The sequence below is a fragment of the Pinus tabuliformis genome, chromosome 4_1 (genome assembly GCF_031772625.1).
Source record: "Pinus tabuliformis cultivar Carrire ecotype Pingquan chromosome 4_1, CPIR1, whole genome shotgun sequence".
In the NCBI taxonomy this organism is placed as follows: Eukaryota; Viridiplantae; Streptophyta; class Pinopsida; order Pinales; family Pinaceae; genus Pinus; species Pinus tabuliformis.
In genome coordinates, this window is record NC_142303.1 from 979,000,652 (window position 1) to 979,028,177 (window position 27,526).

At 41.6% G+C, this 27,526-nt stretch overlaps 1 protein-coding gene across 2 annotated transcripts in view; it reads right to left on the bottom strand.

The window, feature by feature from the left end:
- The window catches only part of LOC149179403 (clathrin adaptor complexes medium subunit family protein), a 215,448-nt gene that overhangs the window by 27,169 nt on the left and 160,753 nt on the right, over positions 1-27,526 (bottom strand). Inside the window, exons 6-7 of one of the 2 annotated variants that reach the window (XM_089420648.1) lie at positions 9,906-9,962; positions 9,669-9,700 (exon numbers count right to left, since the gene is read on the bottom strand). In XM_089420648.1, coding sequence (XP_089276774.1) covers positions 9,692-9,700; positions 9,906-9,962 — 66 coding nt within the window. In that variant the 3' untranslated portion in view covers positions 9,669-9,691. Of the gene's footprint in view, positions 1-9,668; positions 9,701-9,905; positions 9,963-27,526 lie in introns of those variants that run through there. The other variant, XM_089420647.1, reaches the window with a different exon arrangement.

A 27,526-nucleotide genomic window follows, 5' to 3' on the forward strand; every position in this document is an offset into this window, starting at 1 on the left:
AGGGATCCTCCTTTCGGCATCATGTCATGAATTTCAACTTCTTAATCATGGAGCCTTCTTCTATCTAGAACTTCTACGTAGGGCATCAACCATTTTCTCCATCACTTCCCTTCAATGAAACATAGTGTTGAACCAATAGTCATGTCATCCTTTTCTTCATCGGGAAGTGATCTTCTAGTCCACATCTAGCTATCCTTCATACATCTACCTCTTCCAAGTCATGCTTCTTTCAGGATTTTCCATCCAATCACATGAGTACTAGTTGTAGGTGATTTTCTACAACCCTCTTTCAATACCCCTGCTTTAACTCAACCAGATGCTTTCAAAAATCAAAATAAACATCAAACAGAAGTTACCTCTTTATGATGGCCTTTTGTGATGACAACAACTTCTAGCAACATCAACATCCAGCACATGTATGAATCCATCTCCAAGACATTCATTACCAACATTCTCCCTTTCCAACATACATATCAGGGTCTTCATACCTTCTCCATGAAGATGTCATAGCTAATCCTTCTTGTTATCAGATCACTTATCTTCTCTTACGTGGCTATATCTTTCACAAACTCTTCTTTCACCTTTCTTTGCATATGGCTTCTGCAGGATTGTCCATACATAGTTCCTTCATCATAGGAACCATAGTTGCCAACTTCCTCATATTCTTCATGAGGTCATATTATGTTGATTTCATATTTGCCAATATGTAGAAGAGTTCAAGGCACATTTCCTACATGCCTTCATGTATCATTCTAATGGAAGAGTTTCTTCTTCATGCTCATGAGATAGATCATTCAACCATTCTATCTGCAACCATATGATGACATGACTTTATCTATCTATTACCAAATGTGTACATACCTCTTCCTTCATGTGGTCATCTAGACTTCCTTTGGGCAGCATCCTTTCCTTGCTTGAAGATGAAAATACTTCAACCAATTTGACATGTTGCACATCTTTTTCATCATACCATCATCCTTCTAAATTGTAGATCCCACACTATGTGGAATGTAGACTATCTGTGTGACACTTGCTTCTTCAAAGAATGATGAACCCTTCTAACTAGGATTCCAATGAAGGATCTTGATGATCCTTATTCTGCAAATGCTCCTTTCTAATGATGGTGATGTATGATGATCTCTTTATCTTCTATCTTGCTAGATGACTTTCTCCAACCATATAGACTGCTACTTCGGTTGTTCTTCTATGCATCCTATCATACTTGTGATGCTTTCCATCATGACTTTCTATGTTCTACAAACTGAAAAGAACTAGGTATATAATGTCATCTTCATCATAGTAGAGGTCTTTTACTTCCTCCTTCTTTGACTTCTTCTTTTCAGGTTCTTCTACTTCTTTGGTGACATGGGCTTCATTCCTTTCCTTTCTTTTCATGTTGTCCTTCTTGAGTTTAGGACAATTACTCTTGAAATGCCCATATTCATTACATCCATAGCATTGGATCTTTGACATATCGATCTTATTTTGAAATCCTTTTTGAGACTTCCCTTTCTTCTTTGCCATAGCTGCAAATGCTTGAGTTTGTTCACTTGATCCAACATCATTCTTCGCCTTCAATATTGTTTCTTTTGTTAAGAATATGCAACTGTGGTCAAATTCCACTTTGGACTACTCATTTGATGGAGATGATGATGGCATTGAGTTCCTCTTTCTGAGAGGACCAAAATCGACCTAAAGATCACCTTGTTCGGACAAGCAGAAGTTGGTTTTTGATTTATGCACCCACTCATGGATATTGGACCAGGTCGGCTTCACCCTCATGCACACTTGGGCGGGTTTGCATCAACATCAATTGGACCTTGTTCGACACCCCTAGAAGCTTATAAATACAAGTGACCTTGAAGCTCATTTGGACATCACAACATCAAGCATCTTCTTCTCTTCTATCTGATTTGGTTCGGTACATTGGCGAAGGAAAAGGTCGTATGGAGGTCTGAAGTCTCAAATCCGAAGGTCACTCAAAAGTTAGGGTTTTTGTCCTGGATGTTGGCAGCAACTAAGGAATTTTGACTATGGTCGCAGGCATACTATAGGCAAGAGAGCGACCAGGAAGCTATAGTCGCTCTCATGCTAACTTGATGAGAGTGACCCAGGGTTTGACTGCAATTGACTATCCTCCAAAGTTTTTTGAAGTTGTCCAAAGTTTGAATCAAGTTGTCTCTGATATATTCGGCCACTGTATACAAGTTTTTGAAGTTGTTGGGTTGTATTATTGATCATATTGTATTGGGCTCATTGTACTCTCTACTAAACTTTTTACGACAATCTAATAGAAGAATAATTTGAAAGGGTTTCCCCCTTGTGGGGTTTTTTCCTTGGTCTTAGACCAAATTTGGTGTCTCTTGTTGATGTGTTGATTTTCTTCTTTGTCATTGTTTATATTGTTCTATCTTCAATTACTATTGATGAATGGAAAGACTAATTGTAATTAGAACTATTTGATAATTGAAGTTTGGAATTAGGCTAAAGTAATTGATATAGCATAGAACAATCTGAAAAATTAACATGGTATTAGAGCTAAGGTGAAGGACAAGCCCAAAAGAAGACAAGCCTTGAAGCACTCATCTTTGGAAAGTTGAAAGAACTGATCTAGTCAAAGTCAAGATGACTTCCTTCTTCAAGAGTGATGAGAAGTTGGGTGACTCATCTAATTTTGTTGCATGGAAAGTTAGGTTGGAGATCATTGTTGATAACAATGATGTTTTGGACTACATTCAAGGAAAGGTACCTGAGCCTCCAGAGAATGCATCCGCTACTGCCAAGAACAAACACAAGAAAGGTGAGGGGAAAGCAAAACAAATTATAGTTGATGGTTTACAAGATAATCTACTTGCATATGTTGGAAACTTGAGTAGGTCTAAAGACATGTATGATAAGGTTGTCGACATGTTTGAGGTCAACAATTTGAATGAAATCCTCACCTTGAAAGATCAACTCAAAGACACCAAGATGAACAAAGGAGAGTCCATACAATCCTACATAATGAGGATCTCTCGTGTTAGAGATCAATTGCTAAGAGTTGGAGAAGTTGTGCCAGACAAGGAACTGGTGGTCCAAACTCTAAGAGGTCTCCCCTCTATTTGGGAAACATTCATCACTACTATAAGCAACACAAATGTCCTCCCTTCATTTGATGAAATTGTTGGAAAGCTCACTCAAGAAGAGTCAAGGATGATAGGAAGAGGAAGGATTCAAAAGCACGAAGAAGGAGAACCTGTTGCATACATCACTCATGACAAGAAGAAGAAGAAAGGGAAAGGAGGTCCATCAAATTCAAGAAAGCCTCCTCCTCGAAATTCTGGTGGAAGAAAGGAATATGTGAACATTGAATGCTTCAATTGTCATAAGAGAGGGCATTATGCTCAAGATTGCCCCAAGAAGAATAATGGACCACGATATAATACTAGAAGCAACAACAACAGGTTCAATAATCAAAGAAGGAGAGATGACCGAAGGAATGATCGCAATGGGAGAAATGATAGAAGAAGAAGAGATGCTCCAAGTGACCATGAAGAAGATCGTCGTCCACAAAAGAAGTCAAAATTCTCCAGGTATGAAAGTAATGTTGCGAATCAATCTAAATATATTCTTATTTCTGCTCTTACTAGTTCATCTCCTCCAGATTCGTGGGATAGTTGGTTGGTTGATAGTGGGGCCACTCATCACTTCTCTGGTTACAAAGAAGTTCTCTCTAACTTGGTAGAGAGGGAGTCAAATTTGAAAATCATTCTTGGAGACAACTCCACTCATCCCGTTAAAGGTTTTGGATCCGTCAAATTTCATTTGAATTCTGGGGAATCTATTGTATTACATGATGTAATGTATGTGCCTGGGTTAAAGAAGAATTTGGTATCAATCTCTGCTTTGGAAGACAAAGGGATGAGGGTTGCCTTCATCAAGGGAAAAGTTCTTACTTGGCCCGTTGGATCACTTATGAAAGATGCATTCACTTTGGGAACAAGATATGAAGGACTCTACAAGGTCACTAGAAGGCCACTACTAGCATTGGTTCATAATACAAATCATCTAAGCGAATTATGGCACCGAAGGTTGGCTCATCTTCATTATGATGCTGTTCCGAAATTGGAGAACTTGGTCTCAGGGATTCCAAATGTTCAAGCTCATCATGAGGGAATAAGTCCGGGATGTGCTAGTGGAAAAATGACAAGGGGACCATTCCCCTCTAGTGAAAATAAGACAACCAGCATCCTCCATCTCATTCATTCCGACATATGTGGACCGATGTTTGTGCACTCTATTAGTGGATATCTTTACTACATCACATTCATTGATGACTTTTCAAAGAAGACATGGATATACTTTTTGAAGCATAAGGATGAAGCCTTTGAAAAATTTAAGGAGTTCAAAGCATTGATTGAAAATCAAACAACGAAGAAGATCAAAATATTCAGGTTTGATAATGGTGGAGAATACATGTCAAATGAATTCATTGACTTTTGCAAAAAGGAAGGTATCAAAAAGGAAACAATTGTACCATATACTCCCGAACAAAATGGTCTAGCTGAAAGGAAGAACAAGTCTATAGTAGAAGCCACTCGAGCAATGCTCCATGATCAAAAGTTGTTAAATTTCTTTGAGTTGAATCTTCACATGTTGTCGTATATGTTCAAAACAAGGTGCCTCATTAAGCTTTGGAAAACAAAACTCTCGAAGAAGTATTTACAGGAGTGAAGCCTGACATTAGTCATCTTCGTATATTTAGATGTCCCGTATATTTCCATGTGTCGAAGGACAAAAGAAGTAAATTGGAAGCTACAGGAAGAAAAGGTACATTTGTTGGGTATTGTGAAAATTCTAAAGCATTTAGAATATATATTCCTGGTCAAAGGAAGGTTGAAATTAGCAGGGATGTTACATTCGATGAAGATGTCGCTCTTGGAAAAGCTAGAGACCTTCCTCTGCTTCCTCCTCCCGAGAAGAATGATGATATGGATATCTTGGATGGCCTGTCCGTGCCCGAATCCGAGACTGATATTGTTGATGATCCCATGGAGCCCATGGATCCCTTAGATTCTCCTCCTAGTAATCCTCCTACTAGGAAGAGACCACTTTGGCTTCGTGACACTCTTCAGGATGTTGATAGTCATGTGCCCGTTCGAAGATCATTTAGAGAAAGGAAGAAGCCATGCAGGTACCAAGGATATGTTGCAACCATGAGCACTATGATTCAAGCTAAACCTTCCACATTCGAAGAAGTCGTAAAAGAACAAGTTTGGAAAGATGTTATGGCCGAGGAATATGAATCTATTATGAAGAATGATGTATGGGATGTTGTGCTAAGACCGAAGGACAAATCTGTGGTAACTTCAAAGTGGATATTCAAGATCAAGCATGGAATAGATGGAAGTATTGAAAAATACAAGGAAAGGTTCGTGGCTCGAGGATTCTCCTAGAAAGAGGGAGAAGATTATGATGATATATTGCACCTATGGCTCGATATACAACCATTCGTTCGATAGTTTCCCTTTCCGCAAGTCAAGGATGGACCCTTCATCAGATGGACGTAAAGACCGCATTCCTCCATGGCATGCTACAAGAAGAAGTATATGTTGAACAACCACAAGGATTTGAAGTAGGAGATCGTAAGACACATGTTTGTAGATTGAAGAAGGCATTGTATGGTTTGAAGCAAGCCCTAAAAGCATGGTACGCCCGCATAGACAGTTATTTGGTGAAGTTGGGATTCACAAGAAGCAATGTCGATCCCAACCTCTACTTCAAGGTAGTCCAAGGTATGTCATTGATTTTGGTTTTATATGTTGACAATCTATTCCTGACAGGTAGTGAGCCTCTGATGATCGAGTGTAAGAGGGAGTTATCCTTTGAATTCGAGATGAAGGACCTTGGACTCATGCACTATTTTCTAGGCCTTGAGGTGTGGCAAAGGCCTAGTGAGATTTTCCTTTCACAAGGAAAATATGTTGTGAAGTTGTTGGAAAGATTTGGAATGATAGAATGCAAGTCCCTACCCACACTGATGGAAATGAACTTCAAGAAGTTATGTGGAGAAGCTGCAGAACCTGATTTTATGAATCCATCTGAGTATAGATAGTTGATTGAGGCTCTGATGTTCCTTGTGAACACCCGTCTGGACATATGCTATGCAGTGAACATGTTGAGTCAATTCATGACTAAGCCTCTCCATGCACATTGGACTGTTGCCAAGCACATTTTGAGATATTTGCAGGGGATGATTACATTTGGTTGGAGATACTCTAGCGAAGTTGTTTGACTTCATGGATACACCGATGCTGACTGGGCAGGAAATGTTATCGATAAAAAGAGTACGTCAGGATGTTGTTTTCGTTTTGGATTTGCCATGATATCTTGGATGAGCTAAAAACAAAAGTCTGTAGCATTGAGTACTGCCGAGGCAGAGTATATTGTCGCTAGCATGGCTAGTTGCAAAGCAGTTTGGTTGAGAAAACTCTTTGGAAAGCTATTTCAGCAGGTCCTAGATACTACAATGATATATTGCGACAAGAAGAGTGGGATCTGTCTGGCAGAGAATCTCGTGTTCCATGACAAGTCAAAGCACATAGATATCCTATATCACTTCATTCGTGATATGGTACACAGAGGAGTCGTTCGACTCGATATCGACAGATGAGCAAATTGCAGATATTCTCACCAAAGCTTTGCCGAAAGGAAAGTTCTTGGTCTTCAAAGAGCAGCTTGGATTGATGTACGTGACCCCTCTTAATAAGGGGCACCACTGATCAAGGACATTAAGCCATACTCTTCCCCCCTGTTTGAGCTCCTAGGGTGAGGAATTGAGATAGAGGGCTCCTGGGGTTGAGGGAACTCTGGACAATAGGGTATCACCCCTATATGTTACCCATAGGGTTGGAGTGGTAGCTCACCCTATCTTGGTCTTTGCAGAGTATACCCCAGTTGGCATCATACCCACAAGTTGGGCTTTTTGGGATTATCCCTCCCCTTCTAGCCAACGAGTGAGGATGCTTGGGGGCATGAGATCCTTACCTTTGGTAAGTCGGGTATCTCACCAAGCTAGGATTATGATGCAGGTGTTCTACCACATGTTGGTGGGAAGATTAGTAAGCAATAGGATGGGTTGAGTAGTAGCTCCCCTACACCTATTGCTCGATATGGGTTGAATTGTAGCTCCCCCATGATATTTACGAGTAGTAGCCCAATGACATTTCCAAGTAGTAGCCTGATGACATTTCCAGGTAGTAGCCTGATGACATTTCTAGGTAGTAGCCTGATGACATAATTCTGGGTAGTAGCCCGATGACATAATTCTGGGTAGTAGCCCGATGACATTTCTAGGTAGTAGCTTGATGACATATATCCCGGTAGTAACCTGTCAACTGATATTTTGAGTAGTAGCCCGCTGACAAATATTTCCAAGTAGTAGCCCGTTGATAGAGATTCTAGGTTGTAGCCCAATGGACAAAGGGTGGTAGCTTTTTCTCCCCATGATTCTTCTTCTTTAGATTCGAGAATGTTTCAGCAGATAGAGTTGAGCATATTTGTACACATGATGACAGGATGACACATTGATCGATGGACAGGTTTTACAGGTGGAATTCTCCCTAGTTGAGAGGGAGTGTTAAAAATATGCAACTGTGATCAAATTCCACTTTGGACTACTCATTTGATGGAAATGATGATGGCACTAAGTTCCTCTTTCTGAGAGGACCAAAATCGAACTAAAGATCACCTCACTCGAACAAGCAGAAGTTGGTTTTTGATTTATGCACCCACTCATGGATATTGGACCAGGTTGGCTTCACCCTCATGCACACTTGGACAGGTTGGCATCAACATCAAGTGGACCTTGTTGGACACCCCTAGAAGCCTATAAATACAAGTGACCTTGAAGCTCATTTGGACATCACAACATCAAGCATATTCTTCTCTTCTATCTGATTTGGTTCAGTACATTAGCGAAGGAAAAGATCGTATGGAAGTCCAAAGTCTCAGAACTGAAGGTCGCTCAAAAGTTAGGGTTTATGTTCTGGACGTTGGCACAACACTGAGGAATTTCGACTCTGGTCACAGGCATACTATAGGCAAGAGAGCAACCAGGAAGCTATAGTCGCTCTCATGCTAACTTGATGAGAGCGACCCAAGGTTTGACTACAGTTGACTGTCCTCCGAAGTTTTATGAAGTTGTCCAAAGTTTGAATCAGGTTGTCTTCGATATATTCGGCCATTGTATACTATCCACTGAAGCTCTATGGTGAAATCTGAGTGATTTCAGTCTCAGACTAGGGGGTATCGTCTCAACACCGAAGTCTACTTATGGCATCTAGGGCTCCAAAGCCCTCAACTTCCTCTTCCAACTCTCTCCAAGAGTTCTCTCTTCAAACTCACACAATGTTTGAATGCAGGGAGCCTCCTCAATCCCCTCCTTTAATGAGTTTGGGGATGGTCGTTTCATCTTCACCTTTCCTTTTTGTCTTTTCCTCTTCACCTTCCCTTTTGTTTTTTCCCCTTCACCTTCCCTTTTTGTTTTTTCTCTTTATTTATTTAATTTTTTTATTAATTTCACTTTTAGAAAGTCACTTTATGATACTCACATTAGAAAGTTAAAGTGACCCCCCACTTGCCTAGGAAATATTGTCCCTTTCCCTTCTTTAATAAAGCCTCCTTAGGCAAATTTAAGTCCCCTTATCAATTATTTCCCCGCTTTAGCCTACAGGAACCACTCTAGACAAGCAGGCTCCGTCATAAGCTTCCTATGGGGAGGGGGACATTACATTTTTAGCTAGAGTTGGAACAATGCACCCCCAAGTAAAATATGCATACTGGTGAGATCTGAAGCATGAACATGATGTACAATATTTCTCTAGACCTGCTACTGTTATCAGGAGTAATGATCAAGTTTTAAGACGTCAAATGTAGCATAATGGCATAAATTTGCTAAAACTTCGGAAATGCATACACTACTTAGAAATGCACACCAAGGCTCTCCTTAGATGAGACTGACTCAATAACATATCAAATAAGCACTAAGGAATAAATATGTAAACCAGACCAAGAAACTGTTTTTCATCGATACAAAATTTTCAGAACATGGCTATGCCCCTGCATCAATTGGGGTGTATATGAACAATGCTGGAAAAATGAGTACACAGGGAGACTATTTACTTCTAGCTAGTCATTTGGGTTTGGGAATTGGTTGCATCCATTTTTTTACTATTCCAATGTTTTGGTTGAGAACCCATAACCCATGATCAGTGAATTAACAATCTAAAAAACACAATTAAAATATTCTATGATAATAATAAGAATAAGAATAATCTTATCTTATGGAGATGTGTTTCCACATCTTGCTTTGTTAAGGTTGCAGAGCTCCCCAAATAATGTTCTGCATTTTTGGCATATTTTGTATTTTCTTGGCTATCTTGGGTAACTTAAAACATTACAAAAAGATATTTGATATTTATTCATGAGGCCAATGCTCACATAAATGTCATCAATTAATTGCTTAAACATTTCTACCTTGCTGCAATAATAGAATATAAACAGCTAGAAAATAAATGATTTCAGAAACCCAAAGCCAATGTTTTAAATGAATTCAAATTATTGATATGTTCGCATATCTCAAGTATGACAAGTAAACAACTGAGCAGCTATAAGAGTTTTAAGTATACCTTGTAACTAAATGATATTAAGATCAATTTAACTGCAAAAATAATAGTTGCATCACGTTACAAATCACAATACTTGTTAGGCGACCAACTTCCTCTAATACACAAGTGCAAGAAAGCCAACTATAAAAGTATTTTTACAAAATTAAGGCTATTGACTACCTTAAATTTTAAAACTTATCTATCAGACAAACTTAGAACAAAGAAAAGGAAAAGGACAAGACAAAGAAATTGACATACTGCCTTAGGATCAACAGACATGCCCGACATAGTACTGCCAAGAAGCTTGAAGGAAACCTGTTACGTTCATAGTTCACAGAAAATATTGTGATCAGTTCTTCACTTTCAATAAAAAATAAATATCGTGATTAGTTCTTCACTTTAAATAAAAAATAAATATTGTGATTAGTTCTTCGCTTTAGTTTAAAAATTATAAATAAAATGCAGACTCCAATATCTTGATCTACAAAACCACTATTAGTTGACAGCTTTTGATCAAACTAAAGGAAAACAACTTCAAGAATTTTGAATGGAGGCTTCTGTGAGTAGAGTTAATTTGCAATATATCTTCCAGAGCCGTCACATAAAGATTTATATTGCAGACATTTTGAACCAACCAATGTGGTTCATCTTCAGGACAAATAGATGAAGAGAATCTGATCAAACCAAAGGAATAAATAGGGAGGAACCCTGAGAACTGAAGGGTGAGGTCAAAAATCAAAAGAAATAGTCGTTAGGAGAAAAATAATAACAGATCCAACAGTTGATAGGATAGGAAATTTTAATAATAAATAATAATTATTAAAAGGATGAAAGCAAGATAAAGTTAGAAATAAATCTAAATTAAAATTATATTGTCAAAAAAGAATATTAAAATAAGATTTCTATATATATTAGGATTAATAAAACTGTTAATAATATTGCTAATGGAAAGGCAAATGTAATAAATAATAGGAATAAATAAATAATAATGTAAATGGAAGAGGGAAAAACACAAATTAAGAAAGAAGCTAAAAAAGTAAAGGTATTAAAAATTATTAATAAGACTTAATAATACTTAATAATGAGAAATAGTCTGTCATATCTTGTTAATAAAGGCTGGGGGTTTTTAGAATACTTAGAAACTAATAATAATTAATCACTATATAGAACTATAAATCATAAAAATAAAATAATAAGATAAAAAGACAAAAAGTGTTTGGGAATTTAGGAGATTACAGAGCCATTTATTGTCATCATTGAAGCATTTGAAGGCATTGATGCAGGGTTTTGAAGCTTTCAAATTACAAATTTTTGAGGAAACTATTCCAAAAAAAGGTATTTTTAGATTTCTTTCTCTGTATTCCCCATCTTTTGTTTTCAAGTTTGGCTTGGTAAAACCTTGAAAATGTTGACGTTTGTAGCTCTCAATCACTTTGGAGATTAGGGTTAGGGATTTATCTCAACAAAAAGTCATAAAAGCAAGGCTAAGGAAAGGGAGAAGACACACCTACAGCACAAGATTGAGAGAGGCATCTCGGTGAGGAGTGTGATACAGTAGTGTGTTGGGTCTGAGGAAGGGGGCAAGAAGGAGATCCAGATCAGCCAAGGAGAGCTTGAGTTGGATCAAATCCAGTTGTTGTACATGTATTTCCTTAGTTGGACCATTATCCCAATACGGGAGCCCAAGTAGGTTCTAAAAATTTTTAATGATGAACCGATTTGATTGGGCAGAATCTGTTGTTTCAATTTTTGAGATAACTTATGTTTTTGCTTCCACTAATTAATGTTAAGAACCTAGTTGTGCATTCATTCAATAGATCTGTAATCTACTAGGTCAATGGTTTGTCGGGTGCTAGGTTTGCAGGAAAATTTAACACGGTATTAAGCTCGTGCAGGATCACCAGGGCTAGATTCGACTGCAATTGTATGGGGGGGAATTATCAAGGTACATAACACTGCATTATCAACTTGAATCTCTGCGACCCCTTTGTTGTATCAAATGAAGAGTTAGTGATTGAATTCATTTTGACGTCAGAGAAAAGAGGAACCCAGTGCTCAATTGATTTTTGTAGCATCGAGAGGTATTTCAGCATGCCAAGGAGCCTTCCAAATCAGCAAAAAGAAATTATAAATATTAAAAGAAAATTCAAATGTTTATATTGGTTTATGTAGGATCTAAGAAGCCTAAGTTGGCTGGGGCCCCACCTTGGAGGTGACCCTTGGTCAAAAGGGTACCCATTTGACCACTATAAATAAGACATCAAATTCGACCATTCAATCATCAAATCAATTTGGATCTCAAGAGCAATTAGACATTTGTTCACATGTGTGAAGAAGTAGAAGAAGACTGAGGTTCGACCAGCAAATTCCAAGCAGAAGCTTGACTCATTGACCAGCATTGACTGAAGGATTTTTGGGACTGTTTCTGACCAGCATTGACCGAGATTTATCTGGACATTTGACTGCATCTCTGACTGAAATGTTGACCAAAATTCTGGACAGAATTCTATCCATTGACCGAACCATTTGACTTGCATTATCCACAAGTTGACTGACACTTTGACCTAATTTTCTGAGATAGCAGAAGAGGTCAAAATTCGGCCTGTTAACCAGAGTTGACTAAGCTAATAATAAATCAGATATTCTCCCTCCTTTGACCAGGTTTGACTGGTATTTGGGCTTGGAATTTGGCACAGATTTCTAGACAATTTTTATTGTAGACTTTGTCGAAGATTGAATTCTTCTAAGAAGAAAAGTTGGTTGGGTATTTCCCAAGGTAATTTTTTTGTCTTTTGTGTTTGGTTGTCTCTTTATGATCTTATTGTTATCATTGTTGTATTGTTGAGATTTTTTATGTATAATTACTTAATGATTCATGTGACATAATATAATTTAGTTATAAATCATTAGAAGTAATTATCAAAATTAGAAGATCAGTTTCTAGTATTGAAAATTCAACATGGTATCAAAGCTACGAGAAAGAGTAGCCGCTAAGAGACTTGGAAAAGCCAGGCTTGGAGAAATTTGTGATCAAATTTTCTCAAGCCCTAGTATGGAAGTCAAATATCAAAGGAAACCTATGGAGAAAATAATCTATATCTCTGCTACAGCTAAAAGAGGTCAAAGAGGAAGCCAAGACTGAACCAAAATAAGACACCTGACCGAGATAATTAGGAAAAGAAGTCACAGAACCTTAGAAAGAGGTCGAGAGGCCTCAAACATGTGGCATGTTGTTGCCTAAAGATCCACACCTAGATTAATGTGAAAAAAGTCCCCAATCCCACCAAATATGGTCTTAAAGGCGCAACGCTCAAAGAATGCATTGTCACCTATTCCCAACTCTTTCTGTTTAGGTTCTCTCCTAGCTAAACCAAGGGGGGTGGTCCCTAAAGATATCTAAAGGAAAACTTGTTAAGGATAACAAGGTCTAGGAGATTATAGGCAAGGCAATCACCACTATATATAACTTCAAATAAAATTAGAGATCAATTTAGCAAGTATGAATGTTTATGAGCATGTAAATATCAATAAGATAGATTCAATGAAATTAACAAGATATCCTGCAAGATAAAGTATGAGAGACTAGTGCCTTTAGATAATGCTCAAAGATTAATTATGATACTTGCAAATCAAAAATGATCTTTCAAGTTACAAGAATAGCAAAGTTGCAGAAGAATTGTTAGTGAATTCAAGCCACAAGAGATTATACACAACTTTGATATATGAGCAATAAGATGGAAATAAAAACTTGCAAAGTGAAATAGTTTTTGCACTTTTAATAGAGATGTTGTAATGTTCCCAACTAGGGAAAATAGTGCTATGCAAAGCAGATAATAAAAATAACACCATAAAATTAAATCAGACCACAAAATTGGCAACCAAACTGTGTTGTCTACTCATTTTATTAAATGGGAAGAGGTGTACAACAAGGTGCTGAAATGTGTGCATCTGGGTTTGCTCTAGGCAAGCTAGCAAAACCCATAATGAACAATGGAACACACTCCTCAAATCTGGTGGTAATCCGGCCCAAGAGCTGCGTTGTTACTGCCTAGAAAGGTGTTGTTGTCTGAAATGATCTGTTGTTAGAGCCTTCCCTGTTGCTCAAACAATTTTGAGAAATTAATCCTAGCCTCTATGCAAGAAACCCAAAATAACCCACGTAGGAATTGGCCAAATGTTGACCTCGGAATTTTGGCCCAAATTCCCCTTAGCTCCTCTAGTTGTTGGTTGAGTTGGGACCCCTGTTTGACCCCTTCGATGATCCGGATTTAAATAGGAACGCAATAAATTACATATATAACCATAAATACAGAGATGCAGTAGAAATAACACTTCCTTTGATTAATATCAAATAATGAAATATGCTTACAAACAGTATGGAAATGATACTAGCTCGACGATGGTAGCTTATCTCTGAGAAGAGATGTGGTGGCTACATGCCTCTGAACTGCGTTACAATGAGGCTCAAGGGCCTTTTTATTATTGAACAATAAGAGCAAACCCTAAAAAACCAAAACCCTAACCCGAGGAGATGTAACACTAAGAGTTTATGGGCCACGTTGGGGTTAGTTGGGCAATCAACTTCACGGGATCGTGACTTGGTCATATTATCTCTGTTTGACGTGCATGATACCCCGTTGGAAAGATCTCTCCGAGGAGTACGATGGAAAAAATGACTTATCAAAAGTTGTTGGCGGTAGATTGCTAAAAAAACATCGTTTAGGGCCTCAAAACGGATCTAGAAGTTTAGGACCTGAAAAACTGCTAAAAATAGTAAATTGTGCTACAATTAAGGAAACTCAAAAACTGAAAGAACAATCGTGGGGATCCACGTGGAATTGGCGGGTGGCCACCAATACCCACCTGGATCATTCCTCCCCCCCTAGGAAGCAATGGTCCCCATTGTGTTGAGTTCCTCCATGAGATGAGGAAACTTCTGCTGAACTTGGTCCTCGGTGAACCACTTGCTTTGACAACTCGATACAGTTGGATCTTCTGCTAGCGAGTGTTCCCATGATCCGATCAGTTGCACCTTGTTCCATTCAATCTGGATTTAACTCTGTTGGTGTGAGTTGTTCTGCAATGTCGGATTCCAGCCATTATGTCCACATTAAACATTGGGTGCAGACCAAGGAATGGGGGAATGCTGAGCTCAAAAGCATTATCTCCCACAGCCTTGGTGATGGTGTATGGCCCATATCGAAGCAGGCGAATCTTGCGGTGGGGCCCAACGAGGCACTCCTTCTGCAAATGTAGCCAAACTTTGTCGCCCACCTAGAACTTGTGTGGCACCCGATGTTGATCATGTCGTTGCTTGTACTTGGCATTGGTTTTGTCCAATATGTCATGGACCTGTTGGCGGATGTGTTGAATATGCTCAATGAAGTTATTTGCCTTGTCGACTTCGGACTGGACATGAGCCGAATCTCCCTGAGTCACTACAACTAGTATGGCCACATCAATGGGACATAGTGGCTGGAATCCCAAGCCCACCTGAAAAGGGTTGTGGCCAGTCGAGCTGTGGAGAGCCTAGTTGTAGTTATGTTGGACATAGGGGAGGCTCCCATTCCATGTGTGGATGCTTTGAGTTGTACATGCACAGAATCTGTACGATCATCCTATTGACGACCTCTATCTGGCCATTAGTTTGGGGATGGAAAGTTGTGGACTTAATGAGTTTGGTGTCCAATATCGACCAGAGACTAGACCAAAATGTACTGAGGAACCTGCTGTCCCAATTTGAGATGATAGACTGTGGGATCCCAAAGTGTACCCACACTCGCTCAACGAAGAGTTTAGCAGTGGCTTCTGCTGTGATACTCTTCTTGCAGGCCGCCATAATGGCCATCTTCGAGAATCGGTCAACGACCACAAAAACACAGTAGTTGTCATGCTTAGTAGAAGGAAGACCTGGCATGTAATCCATGGAGATGGATTCCCAAGGTCGACTAGGGGTAGGCAATGGAGTATAGAGACCTTGCTTCTTGATGGTCGGTTTGGCGATGACGCAGGCAGTGCAAGATCTGATGTACTTCGCGACATCCTGTCGAAGATTCGGCCAATATAAATACTTCTGCAGTACTGCCACGGTTTTCTCGACCCCGAAATGCCTAGCAGCCTGACTGTAGTGCACTTCCCAAATCATCTTCGCACGCTCGCTTGAAGGAACACAAAGGTGTCCCATATGGCATAACAGAGCATCCTGGAGGTGAAAACCTGGAACTTGCTAACCCTCCAAGAGCATATGGTATGTGTGGCCAAATTCTGGGTCGCTTTTGTAGAGAAGTGGCCAATCAGAAGTCTCGTGCCCACAAGAGTTGAGCACGGTAGTTAACGCCATGATCGATGGTCAGCTGAGGCAGTCTGTAACATTATTTGTGCTACCCTTCTTGTACTTGATATTCAAATGGAATTGTTGTAGGTATGTAGACCACTCCTGATGGCGACCATTCTGCAACTTCCCTTGCGTCTGTATGAATTGCAGGGATTGGTGGTCTATGTGGATGACCGTTTCCTTCCCCAAAATGTAATGTTTCCATTGTCTGCAGGCCTACACAATAGAATACATCTCTTTATCATAAGTGGGACACTTTCGAACCGTGTCTGAAAGTGTCTCACTGTGATATGCCATTGGATGCCCCTATCGAGTAAGGACTACCCTAATAGCATAGTCAGAGGCATTTGTCTCAATCTCAAATGGTTGTTGCAAGTCTGGTAATGTGAGCACTGGTGCAGAGCCAAGGCGATGTTTCAACTCTGCGAATGCCTTTTTTTGAAATTCAAACCAAAAGAATTTTGCTTTCGCTCCTCCTTTGGTGACTTGACTCAAGGGCCAAGTGATATGAGAGAACCCCAACACGAACCTGCAGTAGAAATTGGCAAGACCCAGAAAGTTGCAGAGCTCTGTCAGAGTGGTTGGGGCTGGCCAATCCCAAATGACTTGGATCTTGGCTGACCCTGGGTCATGTCAAAAGTACATTTCTCCAAATTGACACATAGCTTGTGTTGCCACAGTGTTTCGAGAACCTGTCGGATGTGGTGGAGGTGCTCTTCCCAACTCTGGCTGAAGATCAGGATGTCATCCAAGTATACCACTACAAATGAGTTGGTGAATGGTCATAAGATGTCATCCATGAGCCTCATGAAGGTTGCAAGAGCATTCGTCAACCCGAAGGCATAACCAACCATTCGAAAAGGCCCTCCTTGGCTTTGAAGGCAGTCTTCCACACATCGGAGGGTTCGATTGGTACCTGGTGATATCTGGACTTCAAGTCGATCTTGCTGAAATATTTTGCTCCCTTGAGTTGGTCCATAAGGTCATCAATCTGTGGGATCGGCTACCTATTCCAAGCAATGATCTTGTTCAGTGCCCGATAGTCAATACAAAGTCTCCAAGTCCCATCCTTCTTTTGTACCAACACGATCGGGCTCCCACAGGGCGATGAAGTCGGTCAAATCTGACCTTTCTGCAACAGCCCCTGAATTTGCCTCTTGATTTCATCATTCTCCAGAACGAAGAGTCGATAGATTGGTCCATTGGGTAGCGGCGCACCTGGGGTCAGATCGATGGAGTGCTTGACCTAACAATGCAGAGGCACCCCTGCAGGGGAGGTGAAGATGTCCTCATACTCCTCCACGACCTTGTCCATCTGTTGTTGTCGTGTGGAGGGGCCTTGTCTAGAGGTCATGGCCACTGTCTTCTTCTTTCCTTGAGGGCGTATCATCAAGAAAACAAATTTCCCGGTTTTTGAAATTAGCTTACTGCATTGTTTTGCAGTAATAGGCGGGGCTACCTTCGTTATCTTGTACAACTAATTTCCTAATGTAACAATAACAATGTGAGGCCTTGACTCATGCATAGCATGTCGCTTCCACAAGTATGGTTGGCCTAATAATACATCACAAACATCAAGGGAAGCACCGTCACATAATACCTCATCAGTGAAGGGCTTGATGATGTATGGAAGGTGACATTGTTGGCTGACACATAGATTTCGTCCTTGGTGAACCCACCCGATGGTGTATGGTTGTGGGTGTGCTGTGGTCGGTAAGCCCAACCGCTTCATGACCTCTACTGCAATGAGGTTCTTTTGGCTCCCGCTGTCGACAATGAACTGTAGCGAGGAGCCCTTCACCCACATCTGGGAGTGGAAGAGACGCTCCTCCTCCTCTGGATCTTCGAGTTCCTCCTTTTGCATCTTTATGGTGGCGACGGTGGCATTGGGCTCCGCATCAATAATCTGCTTCCCTTTATCATTCCCCTTGTTGGATTCTGACTCAAAGTCAGAACATGCATCTGATTCTGAAGCCTTCAGCTGGGCCACCAATGATTGCTTGGCCTAACACTCATTTTTGTTGTGGGTGGAGCTCTTATGGAACTCACACCACTTTCCCGTGTCCTTCTTTAGCTTTGCAGTGTTGTCCTTTGCTTGTGGCCTTGGCGGGTTGTCCTGGGTCGTCCCGCCTTGGCTTTGTCCTTTGTTCTGCGGTTTGGGGGCACCTTTCCCTTGCTTCGGATTCACAGATCCAAAGTCTCGCTTCTTCTGTTTAAACTTCTGCTCAATCTTGACGACGTATCAGTACGCTGTGTCGAGCGAGGAGATGTCCAGGAACTCCATCTTGTCCTGGATGTATCTATGTAGGCAGTCGTGGTACTTGAGTACCAAATGTTTCTCAGAATCCTTGATGCCCAACTTCATGCGCAAGGTATGAAAAACATTGGTAAACTCTGGCACATCTTGGTCCCTTCCCTGCCGCAGCGTGGTCCACTTTATGTATTTGTCCTCATAGCTCCCAACAGGGTAGTACTACTCCTTGATGGCATCTCGGAATGAATTCCAAGTGGGAGCGATTGAAAACAGTGAGTTCGTACTTTCATCCTTCTGCTCACAATAGGTTTCCCACCAGTCCTTGACGTGGGGGGCGGCTTTGAGAAGAGCAAAAGTAATCTTTTCTCGGTTGGAAAAATCATGAACAAAAAAATATCCTTCTAGCATATTCAACCATTTATCTATGGTGTCTGCATCTATTTGGCCCTCAAATATGGGAATGTCAAAGTTTATTTGTACCTTAAAAGGTGTGGAGCCTCCAGAGTGGCTGTTGGATGTGGATGCGTCGTCAGTGGGCAACTATTGAAGGATCTGGGCAAAGTTATCCATCATCATGTTCCTTTGTTTCTCAAGGGCCCCCTCGAGCAATATTTTGATAGGATTGTTGGCATTATGTTTCTGGTATAGCTACATGTTACAGATGTTGTACTTGATGGCAACTCCCGTGGCAAGGCTCTCAATTTGTTGAAAATTAAGAAGTACGCAGGAAATCAGTTCAGAAAGTGCGTACCCGCAGGTACACCATGCAGGGACCGCGTCCAGATACGCAGGCCAGCCGTTCAGGAGGTGCGTCCCCCCAGTGCACACATTTCAAGGCAGAGAAAAGCACACGTGGGGTTTCTTATGTTTTACTCTTGGTATTTAGCCGACGGTATTGGGTTATTATGGTGTCGGCTCGTGGTATTGTTCCATGATTTTAGGAGGAGCTTGCCTATATAAAGCAAAGGAGATCACTTGGCTAAGTATCTTTTGCAATTGAATATCTTTAGATCTGAAATATTGGGTTATGGTCTTAAAAGCTTGATCTATATGAAAGGGAAGTTGAAGGCGAATCTGTGAAGGGTGATCTCTCGAGCGCATGATCAGATCTGAGCAACTGTGCCACTCTGGTGGACTGCCTATTCGGCCCTAATCAGAAGGACGCAGGTGTTTAACAGAAGAGCTGCGTGGGTACGCAGTGCAGAAACAGGAGATCTGCGTCGGTACGCAGTGCAGAAACAGGAGATCTGCGTCGGTACGCAGAGCAGAAGAAGGATACCTGCGTCGGTACGCAGAGCAGAAGAAGGAGAGCTGCGTGGGTACGCAGAGCGACTAAGGTTCAGGTGCGTCCGAATAGTAAAAGTACGCGGCGCGATAGTATCTTTTGGTGCGTCCCTGCAGTAACAGTACGCGGCGCGATAATGTCTATGGGTGCGTCCCTGCAGTAATAGTACGCAGCCCGGTTCAAGGAACAGTGCGTGGGCACGCAGTTCGGCAGAAGGATCCCTGCGGGTATACGCAGGAAAGCAGAAGGTGAACTGCGTAGCGACGCAGGCCACAGAAGGGAAAACTGCGTATCTGTCTTAAAATGTTCTGTTGATTGAATTTTTCTGTTGATAAGGTGTTCTGGGTTAGTTCTGTTATTGCTGATCTGATGACTGTAGTGGACTGTAACTTTTATGTACTTGATGATCATTTGATGCTTTATGAAAAGAAGTAGGGGGTTGTAGCTCCCTTCCAGGAGAGACTGGAAAACGAGAGAGAGAGAGTTGTAGCTCTCTGCAGGTTGCAGCCTGCGTACTGGTAAAGGACTGCACCAGTACAAAACCATTGTAAAAGAAGTTTCTAATTTGAAAGAAGATAGAGACATATTGCAGCAGGTGGTTTTCACCCACATTGGGTTTCCACCTTACATCTTGTGTTCTTTGGTGTGACTATCTGTTTTTCCTTGCTCATGCTCATTATTTTATGGTACTAACATGCAAAAATAATTCAAAGAACAAATAAGGAAGATTGATTAAAAGAATTAGATAATACTGATTCACCCCCCCTCTCAGTATTATTTTCAACAAGGATCTCTTGCTCCCTTGTCTTTGTTTTCTTCCTCCATGGGAGACCGTCGGGATTTACGAGGTTGGTCTTGCAAAGATTCGACCAGTTCGAGCCTTAACTCCTTATATCCCGACCTCGTTGGGGACATGCAAAGAAAAACAGCAAAAGAGCATACCCCTCTGATACAACTAATACGGATTTAAACAGGAACACAACAAATTACAGATATAACCATAAATACAGAGATGCAGCAGAAATAACACTTCATTGGATTAATATCAAATAATGAAATATGCTTACAAACAATATGGAAATGATACTAGCTCGGTGATGGTAGCTTATCTCTGAGAAGAGATGTGGTGGCTACATGCCTCTGAACTGCGTTACAATGACGCTCAAATGCCTTTTTATTATTGAACAATAACAGCAAACCCTAAACAAACAAAACCCTAACCCGAGCAGATGTAACACCAAGAGTTTATGGGCCCTGTTGGGGTTAGTTGAGCAGCCAAATTCTCGGGGTCGTGACTTAGTCATATTATCTCTGTTTGACGCGCATGATATGCTGTTGGAAAGATCTCTCCGAAGACTACGACGGAAAAAATGACTTGTCAAAAGTCATTGGCGGTAGATTGCCAAAAAAACGTCGTCTAGGGCCTCAAAATGAATTCGGAGGTTTAGGACCCGAAAAATTGCTAAAATAGTAAATTGTGCTACAATTAAGTAAACTGAAAAATTGAAAGAACAATGGTGGGGGTCCATGTGGAATTGGCGGATGGCCACCAATATCCACCAGGATCATTAGATCTGCCCAGAAAATTATATAAAATTACGAGTGTGATCCTCGCCCAAAACCCAGAAAGGGTTTCCCTTGATTCCAACCTTCAAAAATTGACCCTTCACAACTTGGCCCTCCTCCAATTTTGAATTTTGTTGTTGTGACTGATCCTGTCAATCTCTGCTCTCCCAACTCTAGCAATCCTCCTCAGATGGCCCTCCAAATGATCTCCCAGCTCCAAACTCCCTCAGATGGTGCTGCCCCAAAGAGTCTCACTCCAGTGATTGCGCAGTCATAGAGGAGATGACGCAGTCCTATGTGTGATGAAATGAGAGTTGCCTGTAGGATGGCCCTCTTGTCTGTAGCTACCCTCTATACTCCTGAAAATGATGAAGGATGCTCCTGTCTCCCTAACTTTTCGGAGTGCCTCATGCTGTGACTAAGCAATCCCTGTGTTGATGTTACTCCCCTTGTTGTTGGTACTCGACTTACAGCTGCTATAACTCGTATCCCTGCTGCTGCTACGAACTGAGATGAAGAAGAACTCTCTTCTAGGGCCGGCACTCGAAGTCCGCCGAAGCAAGGGTTGAGATCTCCGCTAAACAACATAGTAACCCAGCTAAGCAGCTCAAGCAACTAAGATTGAGTTCAATATGTCAAAAGATAAGATATCCAAATGAGGAGAGTTGTCTTCCTTATATAGATTTCGTGGAGCACTTTTCCCTCCATTTTCCCTCCATCATGGGTCCCTCACCTAACCATCGATTTCCCCTCCATGCAAATCGAACTAGGGAATGTGTATTCCCCTAGTATGGGTGGCCCCCACGTATACTTAACCACATCGAATTAACTTCTACTAAGTCTAGCCTCCTAATAAAATTGAATGGGCCCCCATCACCTCCAAAATTGGCCCCAAAATGTAGAAATTAATATTGTTCCAAAATAATTTAGGAAGGGACATGACAGTCCTCCCCTCCCAAATGTTGCTTGTCCCCAAGCAACTTTAGTGTTGGACGCTCAAGTATGTGCTCACCCTCCCAAGTAGCATTCTCAATCGGCAAGCTCCTCCAATACACCAAAAATTGTGTGTCCTCAAGCAATGCCTAAACAAGCATCCGAGTTGCTCCCCACTGTCACTGCAACATGTGCCAGGGTCCCAGATGTGCCACTGAATCGTCCCTGACCTCAACACTGTCCTGATATGAAAGAATCCTTCAATATTAAGATCCCATGCCATCCTGTCCAACATGAAGCTCCCCTCGCTCCACTCACTATCCTGCCCGATGCAAGTACCAGAAGTCCCCTGCTCCATCAGTGACTCGCTAAAGCCCAATGGAAGATCTGTATGATCTCCCCCTGTAGTAGTCAGTGAATCCCTAAAGGTTATTGAGTTGTGAAGAGCTATGATGCCCCAGTTCCCTGCTAGTCCCAGAGTGGTGCCACCATGCTGACGCTGCGCTACTCTAACTATGTCATACTCCCCATCGTACGTAGTCAGTATCCTCCTCTCTTGGAGCTCAATGATGCAATATTGAAAGAGGCGAGACACATCCTGCCTGGGCATCTCCATGGAGCCAAGGCCTACCCATCCAAATCTAACTTCGAACCTGTGCCGCAATAGAGAATGTCTGCCTCCCCATATGATTAAACCCTCTATGAACCCCCATGTGTCATCCCAAGAGCGAACTATATCACTCTCTGCCATGACTCTGCTCATCATGAGTGATCTATCGATCAACTGAATCCCTGCATCCCATAGCCAGACTTGTTGCGGCATCACCCTGTCAACTGATGGAATCCCTCTGGCCCTCATCTCTAGTCCATGCATGCCACCCATATATAGGCTCCATACATCATGAACTAATCTGAGGCATGCTAAATTGTCTGGTTCCTGCCACTGTGTAGTATTGATGACCACTGGAAACCATGTGTGCCAAATAGCTACCCCCTGAATGCAACCAATAGATGGGTATCTGATACGCGCAATCGACTCAGTGTATGCAGATCCATCCTACTCCTGCCAACCATCACCACTAGTTCTGCTACTCACCCCTTGGAGAATGTGCCGATACAATGTCGGGAACCTGGACACATACTAGACAACTGTCTCAGCCATAAACGGTATCCTCTGCTCATGCATGGTCCAGACATGCCCTGTGGAAAGAGTGACACATGTCTCCCCTGTGACCAGCTCCCCAGGCATAGGATCAGTGATGAATGATATGCCATCCTTGTCGGTGATCACCTCATCCCTCAACCTATGGCTGTCAACTCGCGCACCGACTCGATGCCCCCACTGAGAAGTCTCCCCTCTATCACACCTAGTGTCATCCAAATATCTCAGATGAGCTCCCTGTCCCCTGCTGCTCATGCCCAACGTGTCAAAGGACAACAAGCAGATCGCTCGTTCCTGGAAGTGATATAGAAGAGGGTCAGGCGTGGAAGTCCCCACGAATATCATCAAGTATCGATCATCTGTATCCCCATCGATCCTAGGTCAGGCGTGTGTGTCCCCACGGATACCATCAAGTATCGATCATCTATGCACCTCTCCTACCCAATTGAACCATGAGAATATAACAAAACCATGCCAAGTGGTGCACCATCCTTTTAGTACCACTGTAAGGATGAAAGGAAAGTAAAAGGATCTACAAAGGCATGAAAATTTTCTAAGTAAAGTTCTTTCACTTTTCAAAAGTGGAAAAGATGTCTTCACCAAAAAGTATGTTTTCATTCTAAAAGCCATTTGTCCTTTAGTTACTTGCTAGATGGATTACTTGTTTCGCAAACAAGTCACCTCAAGACAAAATAGAGAAGGGTTCACTAGGGAACACTTCCTCATGCATGGAAAGTCAAATCATAATACATAAATAGCATGTTTGTGTCATGTGGGGTGCACTTCTTCATGAGCTAAGCAGAGGACAAGTGGCAACATTGAAAGAAGTGCCACATCGCACTTTCTCCACCAACTAAGGAGCACATATTATCTAGGCCAAACCAGCATTTTAAACCACAGTATGCGTCAGCTTGGGCCCACATTTGTTCCTAGAACATGCATCCCCTGCTCTCTGCCCTGATTTTAGGATTTCTTAAAATCTTTTAAAAACTAAACCTGTCTTCACTGCTATATTGGTAACCCAGTACAAATGTTATTTTTAGAAAAATCAAATAGCACTAAAGCGCATGTCGTTTGCTTTCCACCTAACTTGGAACTCATGCTGCTCACCATACTAGGTACCCAATAATGGCATGACCATCTTGAATAAAACAAAAAAAAAAACATCTTCTCTGATTATCTCCAAAATCTATGTTCATATCTCAAAAATGGTGAAGTTTCTAAGAATAGGAACATTCCAAGATTCTAAATCTTGAAAATATGAAAGTGCCCATTTGATGAACTCTCTACTGGGAGCCCGAAACTGCACTCTCCTGTCAGAGACTCAGAAGTGGCAAGCTTCTAAAATAGCATTTAAGACTCTAAAAGTGCCCTGTAACCATCCTCGTCATCCTATGCATACTCCCAAAAGTTGCTTGCAAATCATATGCATGAGTAAACCTATTAAAAATAGCACTGAACTTGATGCCCATTTGAAGAAGCTCATCTCTTGATCTGACTACCAAACTCATACACACAACTTTGGTATAAAGATCTGGCTGGAATAATGCTCTGGAACAATGTACCACAAACTGCCCACATTGAATCGATCAAGACGGACTTTGGACAAGCTTATGCTAATTCCAAATGTACTCATGAACATGCCAGAACTTAGATTTGGATTTGCAAGAGCAAATCTAGTGTTAACAGATCACTAGGGCATCATTTGATTGTAACAGGTTGGATATCATTTTAGACCCACCATAACGCACAACCTCCTACTTAGTTAGTAGGCACCTAAACTCCTCCACATGGTCACAAGCATAGTTGCAGGAACCCCCCCCCACAAGGATCCAGGGGAGGAACCACGTCCCGTTCAGATCCGCCACCGATCCGTGGTTCCGCCATTTTTTGGCGATTCCTGGAAAATCGGATCTGTGGGGGCGTGATTAACGGTTCCGGAAGGGATTGGGTGCGGATCTGTAGACTCTAGAGGTTCAAGCATGTATCCACCGCAGATCGCGAACAGATCAGAGAGAAGGTGGACGGTTCACACGGTTCCGCGAGGCTTTTTTTGTTTTGTTTTTGGAAATTTCGAATTATTATGTGAGGAACTTTGCTTTCCGAATACTCCCAAGGTGCCCCTTGATGCTCCCTAGACGCTTCCTAGATGCTCCCAAATGGTAATGTTAAATTCTTAAAGTAAATGTGACATTCTCCTTTATCTTTCATTTCCATCCTTCTACTTAAATTTTTAACATTAGCATGAAATGACTCAGGATGTTTGAGAGTGGTTCCAACCTCATCTGACTTCATATGGAGAAAATAGAATTCCATATCCCATTCAAAATTCAGTAGACTTAACAGTTTTCTAGATCAATGGGATTGTGGCATTTCATTGGATTATATCATGTATGAGGGCATGTGATTGGCATTTAACCAAGAGCACCCAGACCTATATGTACCCCAGTGTTGGTGTTGTTTATTGTTTGTAATGTCCCTTCCTAAATTATTTTGGAACAGGGTTAATTTCTACATTTTGGGGCCAATTTTGGAAGAGATGGGGCCCATTTGAGTTTTAATAGAAGAATTAGGAGTTAGAAGTAAGTTAATTTGTTAGTACGTTTTAATAGAAGACTTAGGAGTTAGGAGTTTGTTAGTAGCATGTGGGGCCAACCACACAAGGAAATACGCACTCCCTAAGCCAATGGTTCAAAATGCATGAGAGGGAAAATCGAAGGCTTAGTGTGGGACACGCGAAGGAAGGAAAAAGGCTCCACGAAAACTATAAAAAGGAGGCAGCACTCTTCATTTGACATCTTTGGCATATCAAATTTCTTCTCAGTTGCTCAAACTGCTTAGCTGGGTCACTCATTGTTTAGCATGAGTTTTCCGAGCGAAGAACTCACCCTTTCTTCGAGGGACTTCGAGTGCCACCCTAGAGAGGTTCATCCATAATGTTCCGGAGGTGATTTTCAATGTCATTTCTAATATTTGTATTCAGCTTTTTTCCAGTGGTGTGTATTCATGGAGGACGCAGTGGGGAAACTGAGTTAAGGTCCTTTGCATTCTTCATAGGAGCTATTGTCAAGAGAGATCCCGGGAGAGAAGCTTTGGTGATGCGTTACCCATTTGGGTGAGTTTTTGGGCTGAAGGTGATAGCTTTCTTCAGTGAGGATTTCGCAGTTTCTAGGGCCAGCGCAGAAAGAAGAGACTGGGCACACGTGAGAGACTCAGCCATTGGAGTTGTTCCTTACCAGGAGGAATAAGGGAAGCATTAGTGGAGACGATTGCTACCTTTCAAGAGTGTTTGAGGAGGATATTGTTGGTGTATTGACATTCAGTGTGCTTCAGCAATTCTGGAGGGCATAGGGCTTTTTGGGGTTCGATTTTGGAAGGTCAAAACCAGACCAAACCATTTCTGGGTTTTTGTGGGTTTTGCTTGAGGAGCCTAGAAATAATTTTGTAGAATTTTATGAGCACCGAAAGTGGGGTTTTCAGCCATATCTTTGCAGGAGACAGTGTAGAATTGTTGGGATTGCACAGTGCAGCAGTGGGACAATTGATTGTAGCTTCGGATTGTCATTGCTTCACCTGGGATTTGCTCCACTTGCCTTTGAGGCAAGCCCAGGTGCATTCCTTCCATATTTTTTATTGTTATGGGTGTATTCTAATTGCTTTGAAATTTCTGTGGTGAAAAATTGTTATTTGCTTGCATATCATTGTTTTTCCTATTTTGGGACATTACAGTGGTATCAGAGCTCAGATCTTGGCTCAGCCGTGGGGGACTTTCCTATGAGTGAGGAGGACAAACAGAATATTACCTACAAGAGGCAAAGGTACCGGAGCAGGGAGAGGGAGCTAGAGATCACTCCAGACACTGAGGACCGTGGGAAGGCGGTGATAGTAGAGGATATGGGGGAGCCCAAGAGCAAAGAGGAGGTGGCCTTTGACAGTCTCTTGAAGGCCCTAAATGATTTGGCAAAGGGGCAGAAGGAGATGTTAGATGAGATCAAAATGCAGAACCGAGAACGGAGCACTCACCGGGATTTTCTATTTGGAGAGACTTCGGGAGCCTCTCAACAATTTGACCACCCTTCACCTACTACGCAGCCACCATCCTCTAGTGGGCCAACTAGAGCCACGCTACCTTCTTTCCTACCCTTGGCACCGGGTGAACTGGGAGGAGTTGATGATCAGATGCCTATGGGAGAAAACTTCAGAGCAGCATTATCTTTCTGAGATTATTGCCAACTCAAGGAGAATGAGAAGAGGAGGAGCTATGGAGGCCATGGCATGCAAAGCTATGAGTTGCAGCGCACCATTGGGAAGATGTACTTCCCCACATACGATGGCACTACCAAGT